The following is a 15,999-nucleotide window of genomic DNA, read 5'->3' as shown; positions in this document are numbered from 1 at the left end:
AAGTCAACTTGACAAGAACAAAGAGTTTTTGAGGGCAAATTCAAATTCTTTTACATTGTAAAAGCTTTCAGTGCCAGCAATTTATATTATGCACAGAAACTGATGATTTTCTTTGCTGAAGGCCTCCTGATCTTTTAGGTCTTTCGAAGTTTTGTCTGGTATTATATATATCTTAAAAAGATTGACAGAGGCTTTTAAAATTGCGATATGTCATGTACAAAAATCTATATCCTATTGCAATTCTTTGTATTGTGGTAATATTTATTTACATCAGTGTAATATTGAAGTTTTTATCTAGAGTCATGGCCCCTGAAATTTTCAGGAATTCATTCCCTTGCTTTCAGTCATTAAAATGTCACAAGTAGACAGTTAAAAGCCATATGCCCCAAGCGATCCTGTTTTTGTAGTTTTATTACAAATTACTAGAATCTTATTTTATGTCACAATTCTAGAATCTAATGATTTACAATACTACATTTTATAATCAACATGGTTTGGAACCATGCCTTGATTTCCTATCTTATCACATGAGTTTCCTGTGGTTATAGGGGTGAGAAATATGCTGGGATAGCAGAAGAAAACATGCCTGGTTTACTGATATGTAAATTATGATATTGTTCACAATGTCTTACAATGTGCTCAGTCATATAATTATATAGCTGATTAATTAATTACATATCTAATATATGTAGATTAATTCTAGCTATTAGGGCAGGGTGTAATTGTTACATTTAAATAAATCAATTAGATGAAGATAAAATGTCCAGAGATGTCACATGGTTTAATTACCCCAGTATATACATGTATTACATATTGATGAAATTTGTGGTTTTATCTAATTACAAATGTTCACCATATAACTCTGTGGTAATTAAATATAAATCTGGCATGTATTGGCTGAAAGAAAGTTACACTGTACGAAAAAAGTTTAGTTGATATATTCTGAATTGGTCGGTTTGGGTTTGGTTAACATATTATGTTTTAACTTCAGTAGTAATTTCATAGTAACATACAAAACATAAAATTGTACTCTCTCAGTAAATATTTTTCAACAAAACACCCCAGTACTTATAAAATTTAACATTTTTTTCTTACCTGGTAATGATTTTATCACCAAAACTTACATCATAACTTACATGTAAATGATCTAATTTGTTGAATAAAAGGTATGCAATCGTTGCTTGGAAAAGACATGTTTTCTTTAAGCTTTGTCAAATTTATTTTTTGATGGAGGTACTATCATACAGTTTGGCCACAGTATGCTTTTTTTGAAAAGCTTAGCTTTATTTTGATTAATATGCATAATTCATTCTTAAAACAAAACTTGTACTATGGAACCTTGTGTCCATATTTTCTCACTGTTATGTAGATAATGTTACAAGTATGATATTTTATATATTTGTAGATGAATATAGTTTGAAGATAGAAGAGTTAGAACTAGAAGATGACAGTCATTATTCGTGTCAGGTCAGCGCGATGAACGATGAACCATTTATAGTCAGTGATGTTGCTTATATCACAGTTCTTAGTAAGTAGTTCTTAACCTTAGAACAGATAGCATTAAGCCTTTGCCACCAGTATAGAGCCAGGCCAGCCTGCACACCTGTGCAGTCTGACCAGGCTCTATACTGCTGGCTGACAAACTTTATTCAAATTGACATCCCTAAAATTCATAATGGACAGTCCCAAAAATGGAAGTGGGACAAGTTCATTTAAAATATTCTGCATATTAAGGGTTTATTCTTTAATCTGCTTGAAACACCAAAAGTGATCAACCTTTGCCACCAGTCTACTGTATAAAGTCAATCCTGACAGTTTGATACAGGTTCGATATTGTAAGCGGCTCAATATTTGTATTTTGATATTGAAATCCCTTATATTTAGAATGGACAAATCCAAATTCAAAGATGGGCAATTCCATTACTTATATACAGGAGGTAAAAAGCTTTCTTTGTCAGATAAACTACTGTCATTGTCAGTGATATGGCTTTTGTTGTCAGTGAACCTTTTGTATTTGTCAGTGGACTAGTTTTCAATGGCAGCAGAGTCAGTTTCTCTGTATCCAAGTGGTTATGGTTGTTGACTTTGAACCACTAATGCCCCCTCCACTCACTACTGTGCATTTGAAGCCTTCAGAGAACTTTGAATTATTTTATGTAAGGAAGTTATCCAGTTAGCTTCCTGATCACATTAGTGGTTTTACTTAGAACACTGCTTGTGCATTGACAGGCACCTGAGGTCTTCCTCCACCAGTAAAGCTGGAATGCCGCCATACTAACTTGTGTTGGTGTCACTTAAATTCATTAAAACCAAATCAAATTTGTCTGAATGGAACAAGACTAACCAAATTTCTATTTCTTCACAGCAAATATAATTATAGATCCAACTTTATATTGGCAGAAATAAAACTGCAGCCATCCTTAATAATTGTCTGTAAAAATAGACAACAGTTTGTAACTGGAGGGAATCATGGGAAACATATAATAGCTCATACAGCTTGATTTTATTGTTTCAGTTTTTACAATATTTCCCTGTTTTATTTTACCCACTGGTCTTGAAAATTTACAATAAGTCATTCTAAAATATCATGACCTTTTATATGTGTAGGCAGAACTTTTCTTTGATGTTGTTTGAACATTCTAACATTCTGCCTGTGTGGCTTGAGCTGCCAATATTTTGATACTTTTTTCTGGAAATTTAAAAAAAGTAAAAAATGATGAGTATAAAAAATGAAGTAGTAATGTAATTTGCTTGTAAAAAAAGATCAGATAAAAAAGGATCAATGTTCCTGCACATGTTACATAATTTTCTAGAAAACATGCGTTTTATCTTTGCCCATTTGTGATTTAATTTCCTGAAGTCTGCAGTTATGGTATTGACATGAATTTTTTGTGTGAATGCATTTCATGCTCAATAAAGACGGGTATATTGACTAATGTATAAAATCATTTTAAATTTTGGTTTTTCCTGACAGACAATTAGTTTAAGACAGTTTAAATGACCAGAATATGAAAGGTCAAATGTCCAATAACCAGGAATAGATTTTAAATCTCAAGCCTACCTGTGAAAGGTCTTCTTGAACGTCATATTAGTATATTCAAATGAAAAACTCTTGTTTGTTTGGGGTTTTTTACCAAAAAAATGTAGATTTTTTCTCTAAAATTATATGAAATATTTTTTTAAAGCCTCCATTAATAACAACAATGTCATTCAGTACATAGTCAATATTAATTTTGACCAGTAACTGTTGAAATTCCTAAAATTGCGCCAATGAATAGATCCAGATTAAAGTGCAAATAAAATAAAAGCTAGTATTGATCCAAACAGAATATCTGATATCATTGGGGTTAATTTGTCCTTGTGTTTTAAAAGCCTATCTAGATATATTGCTGGCAGCTTGGGTTTGTCAAGGAAGATAAATGTATATCAGAAGCTTGTCCTTTAATTAAAGCATCTATCAACCCTGATCATGATGAAAAATGTATGAACCAGGCTGTGTCGTTACTACTGCTGTAGAATGATATGCTGCAAGTTTTTAGAGTTGTTCTTTAATACGGGGAAATCAAAGGCTGCAGGGCTTTAGCTTGCTTGGCTATAGACTACATGTGTATATTTAAAAGGAAATCAAATAAAAGACAATTAAAAATACATATAGATTTCTATACATATCAGTGAAATTCCCAGTGTCATTTCTAGTTGGGAGCTGCCATTTTTTGTAACTCAAGGATGATCGATGAACAGTATTCTGACAACTGAAAAATCACAACTTTTTGGTTTAAGAATCGTCTATGTGTTCTGATTGAAAACATAAGCGGTGCATGAACTACTGAATGATCCTTTAAAACGAAAAATTTAAAATGAAAAATGAACAAATTTTTTTTTGTATCTGATTTCCTAGTTCATAGGCTTTGCCTACTTTCATTATTATAGTGAAAAAGTATTTCGTAAGTTTTCATATATTCTACAAAGTTCTATTGTTTCTTTGGTCTGGACTATCTATATTCTTTTTTTTTTAAGCACTTGGACATCTAACTCATGTATAAGGTTTTAGCCCACTGTTGCTTCAACTGGTCACCAGTCTCAGTATGAAATAGTACCCAACACTCGTGGTTATTCTCTGTTAACCTGAGTATGTTTTTGTATTGAAAGATGACCAAGATTGACCATTGTCTGTATCAATAACATTATCAGTCATAAGGTACCCCACTTGTATTATATTAGACATAAACACTTTCATGTGCTATTTTGATTTAAACAGAATTTATTTTAGTTTGATTGTGTAAGAAGCTATAAGCTTATAGACACACTTTCAAATCCATTCCTGGAACCAACAAGTACTTAGAAATGATTGTAAAGTTTCTTGCTCAAGGAAATAACGACTTGCTCCTGACCGGGTTTGAACCTATGCGGCTAGCGATCATTTAATTACTAGACAGATGCGTTAACCACTCGGCTATGCTATTTTACAGAGCAAAAGACTTCTTGGTTTTCATCAATGGAGCATCATAGTTTTAGATTTAGAACAAAGTGTCAAAAAGACAAATTTGATTGTGTAAAACTTTATCTTGATTTCATTTATGTATTTTCTTTTAGAAAATTATAATAACAAGGAAACTAGTGTTTCTTGTTAACTGTTTATCTATGAGAAGTCTTGTTATACAGTAGACTGTGTACAAGTTTTCTTTGATGTAAATGTATTGTTAACTACATTATTCCTAAATATTTTGTTTAATTTTGTCAAGATTTAGATTTTTTGTGATACCCACGTTTGTAAAGTAGGTCCTCACAGATAATCAATTGTTTATTTTCTTCTATCAGTTAAACATTGAAATTAAATCAAAGTGTCTGTAGTGAAGAATGATAACTTAAATTGTAGACTGTGAACAAATTGAAGTGTACTGTTTAATATAAACAGGAAATTAAATGTTTAAGACTGGTTCCAAAGAGAATCTCTCATAGTGTTTTGAATGGTTATTTATTCATTTGCTTACAAAATACAGATAGTTCTATATTTTAAGCACATGATAAACACGATAATTGTGAACATTAACAAGGACCCTAGCAATACCCTGCTTTGAGTGGCCTTCTCAAAGTTCCATTAACCATTTCTTTACAACATCAAACTGATTCGGATATAAGATTTCCTTTATATTTTAAGTGAATTAAAAGAATAAAGTTAACCCCTCCCTGCCTACCCTTTACTTAAAATTTACCATCTTGTGTGGCGTCATTTTACCTTTTCATGTTCCAGAGCAAACTGCTGGCAGTACCAACTAAAGGAAAAGAGACAAATGACTATCTTACTTACATGACTTTGGGCTCTGTTTAAGATTAGAATAATGTTTAAAAGTGATGATTTGAAAATGATTCTGCTGACATGTTATTTTCCAAGATAAATAAGGAAATATCTATATAGTGGAGTGTTTATTACAGATTATACGGTACATGAATATACCTTATTGTATGTATTATATATTTTCAGTCCCGCCAAGCCGGCCAATGTTATCAGGTACATTAATACCAGTTAGACTTGACACACCTACAAATGTCTCGTGTAGCGTGTTGAACGGACGTCCAAAACCGAAGATCACATGGAAGAAAGACGATGTTACAATTACAGATAAATTGTTTGAGGTCGCAACACTACAGACTGATGGGAAGCGTGTTGATGTAACAGGAATTGTGACAATAACAGCGACTGCAGCAGATGCTGGGAAGAAGATCGAGTGTGGGGCATGGAATGGGGCTCTTAAAGACCAGGATCCTTTGTGGACACAGGCAACTCTTGATGTACAGTGTAAGTATATGAGTTTGTGTATGACATTGCACTTAGGGGCCACATGTATTTAAACATTACATTCAAGTAGACCACACCAAGAAATAAAGACCAATTCAAATAATGATATAACATCCAAATAAAGACCACACCCATTAATAAAGACCACACCCCAATAAGACCACACCCATGAATATAGATCACACCCAAATAAAGACCACACCCATGAATATAGACCACACCTTTGAATATAGATCACACCCAAATAAGGATCACACCCATGAATATAGACCACACACCCAAATAAAGACCACACACAAATAAAGACCACATCCAAAATAAGACCATTCTCAAGTAAAGCATCCATGGCATGTTTTTTTGCATAATTTCATGGGATAAAGAAGTCATTGGTTAGCGGAAAAAAATATTTTAGGCAAGAAAAGTGTTATAAATTTTTACTTCAGATGAATAGAGATTTTTTTCATGAAAAACGCTGACATTGCGTTTTGTTGTGAAGTTTTTATAGATTGAATAGCTTCCAGATGTCATTGCATTGGAAGTGAAGCTAATGGTAGATGCCAATTTGTTCTTTATGTTATTGATTGAACATTTTAATTACCTGCATAGCTTCAAACTCTGCCAGAATCTGCATGTTGTATTTCTAGTGGCAGTGAATGGAATGACATTGCAGCAGTTTATTGTTGAAAGATTCGTGGCATACTGTAAATTCATTTAGTTTTGTGGGTGTGAAATTTCATGGTTTTGTCACAAAAGACATTTTTGTGGCTTCTTCAATGCATAGATTGTCTTATTTTTTTTTACAAAAGAAATGCAAATAATGTAGTGATGTTACAGCCCACAAAATAAAAAATTTTGGACCTAAAAATCGTGGATTGACCTACCCATGAATAGCACAGAAATAAGTGCCCCACAAAGATTTTACAGTAACTGTTTTAACTGTATGAATTTCGAGAAGAAATCTTCATTATCATTGTCATGATTGCTTTTCCCTGGCCATGACTTTGTGATTGATTTTTGTGTCTTGAAAACTGAGGGATTGGTGCAAAAATCGGCTATGTTCTAAATTTCGGATGAATTACAACTGTTTAACATCAAGTGTTCTGAATTTTACGCTTTAATTGACGTGAAAATGATGAGGCCTTTCCTTGTTCATGATTTTTTTCAATCAATTTCATTAGAAAACAACACTCAAAGAATTGCAGAACATTACCTTTTAAAACAATTCATTTCCTTTTCAATTACAAACTTTGTAAAAAAATTAAAATGAAATTTAAACTTTTTAAATTGTCCAATTCAGTTACAGTTAAAAGTGCAACAATGGCATCTATAGATTAAAATATCTTAAAATATATTGGTTATGAAGTAATTTCTTATAGCTTTATTTTTGTTACTATAAGAATTAGTAACTTTTTGTCATTAAGAAGCAAAATGTAAACAAATAGTTTTTTGACTTCCATTCCAAAAACTTAGTCACTATAACTGTAACAGGAGAAAAAGTTGCTTCAGGTAATTGGTCAATGGGTACCTTTTTCAAAACCATAACAGAACTTGAAAAGTGAGAGGCTTTTGAGAAATAAAAATAATAGCAATTTTCTAGGACGTAATGGACCTTTAAGCATAACTGACTGTCAAATAGATATAACAATACTACATGTATTTGACATTACTTTATTCAACAAGCTTTTTCGATTTTGATCAGTCAACAAGATTCGTAAGATTATAACAACAAAGAATGAAATCAAATGGGATATAAATTTATCCTTTTCAAAATATTATAATATTAATATTGATAATCAGTATTTTTTTTAAGATTTTCATGTATTGAGTTGTTATATATTTTCAGATGCTCCAAAGATTAGAATGGTTCACAGTAATCCCGACAAAACTATGAAGGAATTTGATAATGTAGAATTTAAATGTTCAGGGGAGGCTAATCCGTATGAAATAACTTGGAAGTAAGTTAAGAGTTGTGTAACTTTGATTTTCATAGAATTATGATATTGATAATTAAAAGTTGAGGTAATTAATGTCAGTCTGATTTATTGTTTATTTAAGTGTCATTTTAAGATTATTCATAAAATACAAAGACAATAAAGCAGTAAAGTATATTGGTTGTCGTCAAATGTCGTCTGGTGATAATGACTTTTTTCATGTGAGAAATATATCTAGCTACCTTGTTAAAGAGAGCATTTGTTTTATCTGAAGAGCCCATTACCTGAAATATTGTATAAGAGATTGTCTTGTGTATTTACCACCAATATAACCTTGTAGACAATTTTCAAATCACTGTGAACAGTTACTGTGGCATAAAACCAAACTTCAAAAATGTTTATTTATATACATGTATCATATTATTGCATAAGTTATGATAATGGAAAAAATTTGATTGTTTTAGATGGTATATTGATGAAGAATTGATACCAGACCAGACAAGTAACAAATATCGTATAGAAAAGATGCCACGTAAATACCATGGCAGTACTATAAAGTGTGAGGCTACCAATAGTGTGGGTAGTACATCAGTTGAACATGCTATGAATATATTATGTAAGTGACCCTAAAATGTACATGAACACCTTCCTGTTGTGGAACAAGCCATTATCGATAATGGTGATTTTCTGAAGAAATTTAAAAAAAGTTAATTAGCCAACAGTATCAAATCTAATTAGAATGCATGACCATTAATTTTAGGTTGACCAAGGTCTATGCTCATGCCAAAGACAGTTTATATACAGATCAACCAGTAGAAGGGTTAATGTTGAAGTATTATATACATTTTTCAATGAAGAAACATATTCTATATCTAAAAGGTTCATGTCTCTAATTACAGATGCATGTTTTATAGGCATACAAGTGTGACTTGCCACCTGTGACATTCAAAAGTTAAGTCACTAAAATGGTAAAATAAAATTTTATAATTCCTTTTGTAGATGGGCCATTATTTAAAGATAAAGAACCGCAGCATGTACCTGTTGACGTCGGAGAACGCGCTGAACTTCGGTGTGAGGCAGATGGCAATCCGACGGCAGAGGTAACGTGGCGACGTCAAGGGAAGTACACTGTTCTACACACAAGCTCGACATATGTTATACCAAGTGTACGAGAGGGCATGTTTGGTGTATACACGTGTACAGCGACGGTTCTCGGCTTCAATGAAATCAGCAGGGATATTTATGTCACTGAAAATGGTATGATTTCTGATAATTATTATTGCAGTGATGTAGTTTCTATTGGTCATTAAATAAGAAATTTGTACAATTTATTTATCTTAAAACGCTGGTTTATACCAAATTAAAGAGACACTGCTAAACTCCACACTTTTTTTCACATCATTTAGATGCAGCAAAAGAAATCCTGCATTTGCTAAAAATACACTAAATTTAAATGTAGACAGGTTAGTTCTCATTTGGTGCCTTGGTATTGTTTAGAAACAAGAATGAAAGTTTTCATTACATATATAAACAAGTAACATTTATTTGAAAAAAAAAATGAAAAAATGAAAAAAAAAAAAAATTATTTATGTCAAAACTTGACTTTATTCACTTTCAGGTCCACCAGAGATTATCAGTGATGTGACACAATATGGCGAGAAAGATGAACAGATTATGATTCTATGTATGAGTATATCCTCCCCTAAACCCATCTTTATCTGGTCTCGTAACGGTGAACCCATAGATTATGCAACTTCGGGACGATTCTCAACGTCTGAGGAGCCACTGCCGTATGGCGGGAAAAGTTACCTACAGATAATTAATGCTAAAGAGGAAGACTTTGGTGTATATAATTGTACGGTAACCAATGGAAAGGGAATGGCATCATTAATGATCACATTAGAAGAGACAGGTAGGCCTATGTTGTATTGACATTTTGTTGAGTCAATTTGATAAACAATTTTAAAATCTGATTTATCACCAATTTTTATAATATAATTATACTGTTTATAATTTTTTTCTGCATTACATCTAAGTAATTGTGAGTTTCAGCCTTACAAGGTTCTTGATTATTTTAGAGCAGAAAGTTAGAAGGATGGGCTGAATAATTATTGTACTTTATATATTTTTCATGAAAGAAATTATTTATTAAAATCTAAACTTTTGGAATCTTATTAACGCTGTCTTAGTGATAGACGAACAGTTTGTACAGACACTGAGGTTATCGTGATGCTTGTATTACAGATGAGATGCCGGTGGCATTGATGATTGCTGGTGGTGTTGGCGCGGCAGCTGTTATTTTATTTATTGGGCTGGCAGGGTACGGTTACCATAGATGCAGACATTCAGACAATGGTAAACAATGGGAAATATATTATGCTTGGAATTTTGATGCCTGGCTGAAGCCATTATAGTTAAATTATACAATATAACATTTTATTACCATGTTACAGTGAAGAAAAGGTTTCTTTTATTTAATGGTCACTTCTAATGCTTGGCTGTACACTTGTTTCCAACACTATATCCCATTTTTTCCTCAACACCAAATTTGTTAATATTGTTTGTGTTTTGGCACTTACAAGAAATTATAGTTATTAGTTTAATTTTTTTGGAAATCTCACATTTCATTTTAAAGTAAATAATAAAGATAGGTTTGATTTTTATAATAATCAGAGGAATTCTGGTTGTAAGGAAACGTTTGTTCTTTTTTTTCATTCACATGTATTGAGGTTATTCAAAATTTTTAATACCCGGCATTATTTTTATATCTTTTCAAAATTTATTAACATGTGAAATTACTTTAAAATTTTGTATAGAATTTGGTAAACAACAATGTTGCAATGGTAATAAATTGGAAAAAATATATATTTAAAGAACATTATAATAATATCTAAATAAGAAATTTAAAGAAAAAAAAACAACAAAAACATTTTTTAAGTCTCATCAGAATCATTGTTTCTCAGATTTTATTTAGATTTCATCTCATAAAATTTTGATCATGTACGTAAAGTTAATTTTGAAATTGATCGGAATAGTGGCATCCCCTTCAGAATCATACGCTGAGACGGACAGTAACACTGAGATCCGAAAACGAGACAAAAATGAGTCACCGTCGGAGATGACGAAATCTACGCTGATGGATCAATGGAGACAAGATTATAATTATAGATATTCCGCAGACTTCGATGAGGTAAAAAAGTTATTTCTTTTGTGTTCTTGAGCAGGAAACTTTACACTCGTTGAACTGGTTTATTCCAGAAACAGATCTGTGAGTATGTCTATAAGATTATAATTTCCCACACAATCTAAAGTAAATTCTAAATTTTATTGAGTGTCAAGTTTCTTGCACAAGAACACAATGGCTAGCCCCTGACTGGGTTTGAATCCATATGGGAAGCAACTCTAAGATTACAAGTCCAACATGTTTACCAACATTGAAACAGTTTATGTAGTAGTCACATGTTGCAAAAAAAACTTTATAATTATAAAAATAACAAATTACTAAATTTATTATTAAAGAAATGCTAGAAATTGTGTAATTGATATACATGTATATATTTCAGGTTGATGCGAAGGGTAAGAATGGACAATATGTTGGTGACACAGAGAGATATGGCACCATGCCAACTAATTACACAAATGGTCATATCTATACAGATCAGAATGGCGATGATCTTGGTCCATTAAACAGGTGTGTATGCATTTATATATAATATACTCTTATGTTCTTGATTATTATTTATATTCTCTGTTCTTGTTTCACCACATTAAACTGTCTATAAGTAAGGCAAGTTATGACCTTGAATATGTGATGATCCTTTATATAGATTGGTGGGATTTTCTGACATGTAAGCAGAACAGTGCAAAAGAAGTTGATGGTCTTATCTAAGAGATTTGCATACTAAATGCTTTTAAAATTACAGACTTATTATGGAATAACAGCAAAAATATAGGATAACAAGACTTAATTTTTATGCCCCCGCCATATAATGGCAGGGGCATATAGTGTTACCCTGTTCCGTCATTCCGTCATTCCGTCCTTCCGTCATCATCAGTTTCCATTCATTATCTTAATAACCCTTGCACATATTGAACTCAAATTTGACATATGGATATGTCATGAGAAAATACAGGTCAAGTTCGAAATTGGTCATGGTTCGATGATTTTTGGCAGAGTTATGCCCCTTTTACTTTGAAAATAATATGAAATTTTCAGTTTCCGTTCATTATCTCCCCAACGGTACAACACATTCAACTCAAACTTGACATATTGATATGCCATGAGAAAATACAGGTCAAGTTCAAATTTGGTCATGGTTCGATGATTTTTGGCAGAGTTATGCCCCTTTTACTTTGAAAATAATATGAAATTTTCAGTTTCTGTTTATTATCTCCCCAACAGTATTAAACATTCAACTCAAATTTGACATATTGATACGTCAAAGGAATGCGCAGGTCAATTTCAAATTTGGTCATGGTTCGATGATTTTTGGCAGAGTTATGCCCTTTTCACTTTAAAAATAATATTAAATTTTCAGTTTCCGTTTATTATCTCCCCAACAATATTACACATTCAACTCAAATTTGACATATGGATATGTTTTTGGAATGCGCAGGTCAAGTTCAAATTTGGTCATGGTTCAATGATTTTTGGCAGAGTAATGCCCCTTTCACTTTGAAAATGATATGAAATTTACAGTTTCTGTTCATTATCAACCCAACAGTGTTACATATTCAACTCAAAATTGACATATGGATATGTCAAAGGAATGCGCAGGTCAAGTTGGAATTTGGTCATGGTTTGATGATTTTTTGGCAGAGTTATGTCCCTTTCACTTTGAAAATAATATAGATACATCTTAGGAATAAGCAGTTTAAGTTTGAATTTGGTCGTGGTTCAATGATTTTAGACAAACTTATCTTTCCTGAATGTTGGAAAAATTTTGAACTTTCAGTTTCAGCACTCATACTTTTGTGGAAATGTATATAGCCATTATGTTGGCTACAAATATGCAATATGCTATTTTTAAAAGGTTAAGACTGAATAATTTCAGTGCCTTGAACATTGTATAAAAATGGTTAAGACTGAATAATTTCAGTGCCTTGAACATTGTATAAAAATGGTTTGTGTTAACATTGAAAAGTTTTAAGGGCTTTGAACTTAGAATGAAAAAAATAATTTGTGCAAACAAATTTGGAACTAAATATTATAACATTTGAAATTTTGGGTGCATGCGGGGGCATCCGTGGCATGATGACACATTTCTAGTTTGGAATAACTTACAAAACTAACAGACACAAAATAGAGTGGTGAATATTGTCTTGGGTTTTGTGATTATATCTTTTTGGCAGCATCACTCCCATTAGGTTTTTACTATACATATGTTTTTTGGCAAAAAAAACCTGGTTATAAGTTTGATGATTTCTTGTCGATCTTCATCTGAGATTCTTTACAAAAAAAGAGTATAAACATTTTACTCGCACCATTTCAGGTTTGAGAACAGCTACAGCACTGGTTATATTCCATCAACGTTCAGAAGTCCTTCTAGAACAGACTTTACTAGTGGTAGAATTACAGCTAATGATCTAAATAGTGGTAGAGTGTCCGTCAATGACTTTACAACTGGTCGAATTTCTGCAAACAATTTAAATAGTGGCCGAGTGTCGGCAACAGACTTTACTTCCGGTAGAATCTCAACCGAACCGTTAGAACCATTCAGACTGCCTGCTGCTGACTTTACAACAACCAAACTGGCTACAAATGTGTAGGGCATTCTGATTGGTCAGTTTTGAAACAGTCATTGTGTTATAAGTATAAGAAGTGTGATTTCATTGGATGAATTTTGAATGTTGTTAAGTGCAATTTGATTGGATAGTTAAGAAAGGTTGCAGAGTAAAAGTGAAGATATGTACATGTGTAGTCATCCAGCGACCAAGTTAATGAAATGAGGTTGATTATTGACAACTGTTGAAGGCAGAATGTGTCTATAAATGAATGTATAAGAATATTCCAGCTGAATTGAAAAGACAGAAGACACTCATTCCAAAATCTGTGCAAGAAAGGTTTTTTTCTAACAGAAAAGACATAGATAACAGACAAGTTTTCTGATAGAAAGTTATTGAGTGTATATTCATTTAATGCAGGTGTAATGCACATTGATTGGAAGAAATTATTTGAAAATATGTTGAAAACAACATAAATGTAAGGAAATTAATTGTGTGAGAAATGGATTGATGAAACGTTTTTTCAAACTTGGTAACAGAATGAAAGAAAAGTTCTTGTCAAGGAATTTTGTAAGAAGAAAAAAATAGGAAATTTTCTTTTCAAAATAGCTGAAACGGAATTAACTTTTTCTGTAGGAAGAAAATGTGTGTGTTGATGTGTTGTGCTGGTGTTATAATTTGTAGAAGTAATGTAAAGTGCCTGTATTGATACTGGTAGTTGGTAGAGAGATTGACAAGTCATTTTAATCATTACACTGTTAATTGACCAGATGATTGACTGTAATGCACATTGCATTCTTTTTAATTAGCACATGTTCTGCAAAAAAGTCCTTGATTAAATTAAATGTTTTCACACAACCTGTCAATCTGGACGAAACTATTGATCGTTTTAGAGATTTTTTTTGTTTTTTTTTGACAACTGGATTTTATGACAATGCTTGAATAACGAACAGTGCAGACCATGACCAGGTGGCAAGGATGTGCTGGCTGATCTTGGTCTGTACTGGTGGCAGGGGTTGCATCAGTTGCCACCAGAAGACTATAAAACTTAAATCATGGTTATAATTTATTTGAAAATTTTCAGCACTTCAACTAAGTTTTCAAGTACTTGTGAGGCATTTCATCAAATAATCTTAAATCTAACTGGAATTAAAAAGGCAAATTAGGCCTCCAAAATTAATACCATTTTTTTCCTGTAAAGAAAAAGTAAATAATGGATTTAGTGCATGTTAGATGCTCTTCATGTGATGAAAACAGCACTGAATGAGAATTAATTTGTAATTAAAGTAGGAAAACTGTAAACAAATTGGTATTTTGTCTTCAATATAAAATACTAAAGTACCTAACTCTTCTAATGACTGTAAAACAAAACATGATTCTAGTGAAAGGCCAGTGAGTACCTTTGTAGAAAATGTAACAAGACACTTAAAAATAAAAAGCTTTTAAGAAATAAAAATTATAACATTTTTGAAGCAAAATGAGCCTTTAATTGGAAAAATTGTCTAATTTTAAAATCTATAGAAAATGGTTACTGATTATGCAAATTACCAGCCTTTATTAAGTTCTCATTTAAACATAGAAATAGCTATTTTTAAAAAAAACAAATATCTGCCTTGAATTTTGTAAAACCTGAAATGTTCACACAAGTGTGTTTGCACTTGAACTAATAACTTCATACTATGAACTTCATTAATTGAACAGATATTGGGAGTTTGGTAACACATGTTAGGTACTGCACATTGTCCTTCATCAACGTCATTTCATCAAATGGTGATTGTAATAACATCATTGTCATACAACAAAAATTGTATTATAATATTATTGTCATACAACAGTTACTGTATTATAACAATGTTATCAAACATCAGTGATGGTAATATTGTATCATAAGTAATGTTCAACAGTGATTGTATTTTAACATTGTCCTACAAGAATAATTGTATTATAATGTTATAGTCATACATCAGTGCTTGTATTATTGTATTATAATATTGTTATCATGCAGCAATGATTGTAATATTGTATTATAACACCCACCATCATCATCATCATCATACAACAATGATTGTATTATTGTATTATAATATTGTTATCATACAACAGTGCTTGTATTATTGTATTATAATATTGTTATCATGCAGCAATGATTGTAATATTGTATTATAACACCCACCATCATCATCATCATCATACAACAATGATTGTATTATTGTATTATAATATTGTTATCATACAACAGTGCTTGTATTATTGTATTATAATATTGTTATCATGCAGCAATGATTGTAATATTGTATTATAACACCCACCATCATCGTTCATCATACAACAATGATTGTATTATAATGTTATTGTCATACAACAGTGATTGTATTATAACATCATCATACAACAATGATTGTAATATTGTAATTAACTATGCTAATTGTGATAGGTGTGTGTGTAATGCTGAAAGTTGTTGTCTGTTCTTAGTCTTTTTTATCTACATATATATAAGAATTTCGTGAGCAAATTTTGATATATTGTATGTATTTTCATATCATAAAT

The 15,999-nt window shown here is 31.7% G+C and overlaps 1 protein-coding gene across 1 annotated transcript in view; it reads left to right on the top strand.

Annotated features, from left to right (window-relative positions):
* LOC132747665 (irregular chiasm C-roughest protein-like) overlaps positions 1 to 15,228 on the top strand; it is a 73,488-nt gene extending 58,260 nt beyond the window's left edge. Inside the window, exons 5-14 of the mRNA XM_060737110.1 lie at positions 1,406 to 1,528; positions 5,483 to 5,797; positions 7,641 to 7,752; positions 8,193 to 8,344; positions 8,728 to 8,985; positions 9,347 to 9,640; positions 9,973 to 10,083; positions 10,779 to 10,918; positions 11,292 to 11,419; positions 13,221 to 15,228. Of these exons, the coding sequence (XP_060593093.1) occupies positions 1,406 to 1,528; positions 5,483 to 5,797; positions 7,641 to 7,752; positions 8,193 to 8,344; positions 8,728 to 8,985; positions 9,347 to 9,640; positions 9,973 to 10,083; positions 10,779 to 10,918; positions 11,292 to 11,419; positions 13,221 to 13,497 (1,910 nt within the window). The 3' untranslated portion in view covers positions 13,498 to 15,228. The remainder of the gene's footprint in view (positions 1 to 1,405; positions 1,529 to 5,482; positions 5,798 to 7,640; positions 7,753 to 8,192; positions 8,345 to 8,727; positions 8,986 to 9,346; positions 9,641 to 9,972; positions 10,084 to 10,778; positions 10,919 to 11,291; positions 11,420 to 13,220) is intronic.
* The last annotated feature ends 771 nt before the right edge of the window (positions 15,229 to 15,999 follow it).

The sequence above is a fragment of the Ruditapes philippinarum genome, unplaced genomic scaffold, assembly GCF_026571515.1.
Source record: "Ruditapes philippinarum isolate M1 unplaced genomic scaffold, ASM2657151v2 ctg4965_1_1_1_1, whole genome shotgun sequence".
Lineage (NCBI taxonomy): Eukaryota > Metazoa > Mollusca > Bivalvia > Venerida > Veneridae > Ruditapes > Ruditapes philippinarum.
Note: the sequence above shows the minus strand (reverse complement) of the source record. Positions and strands in the feature narration are given on the sequence as shown.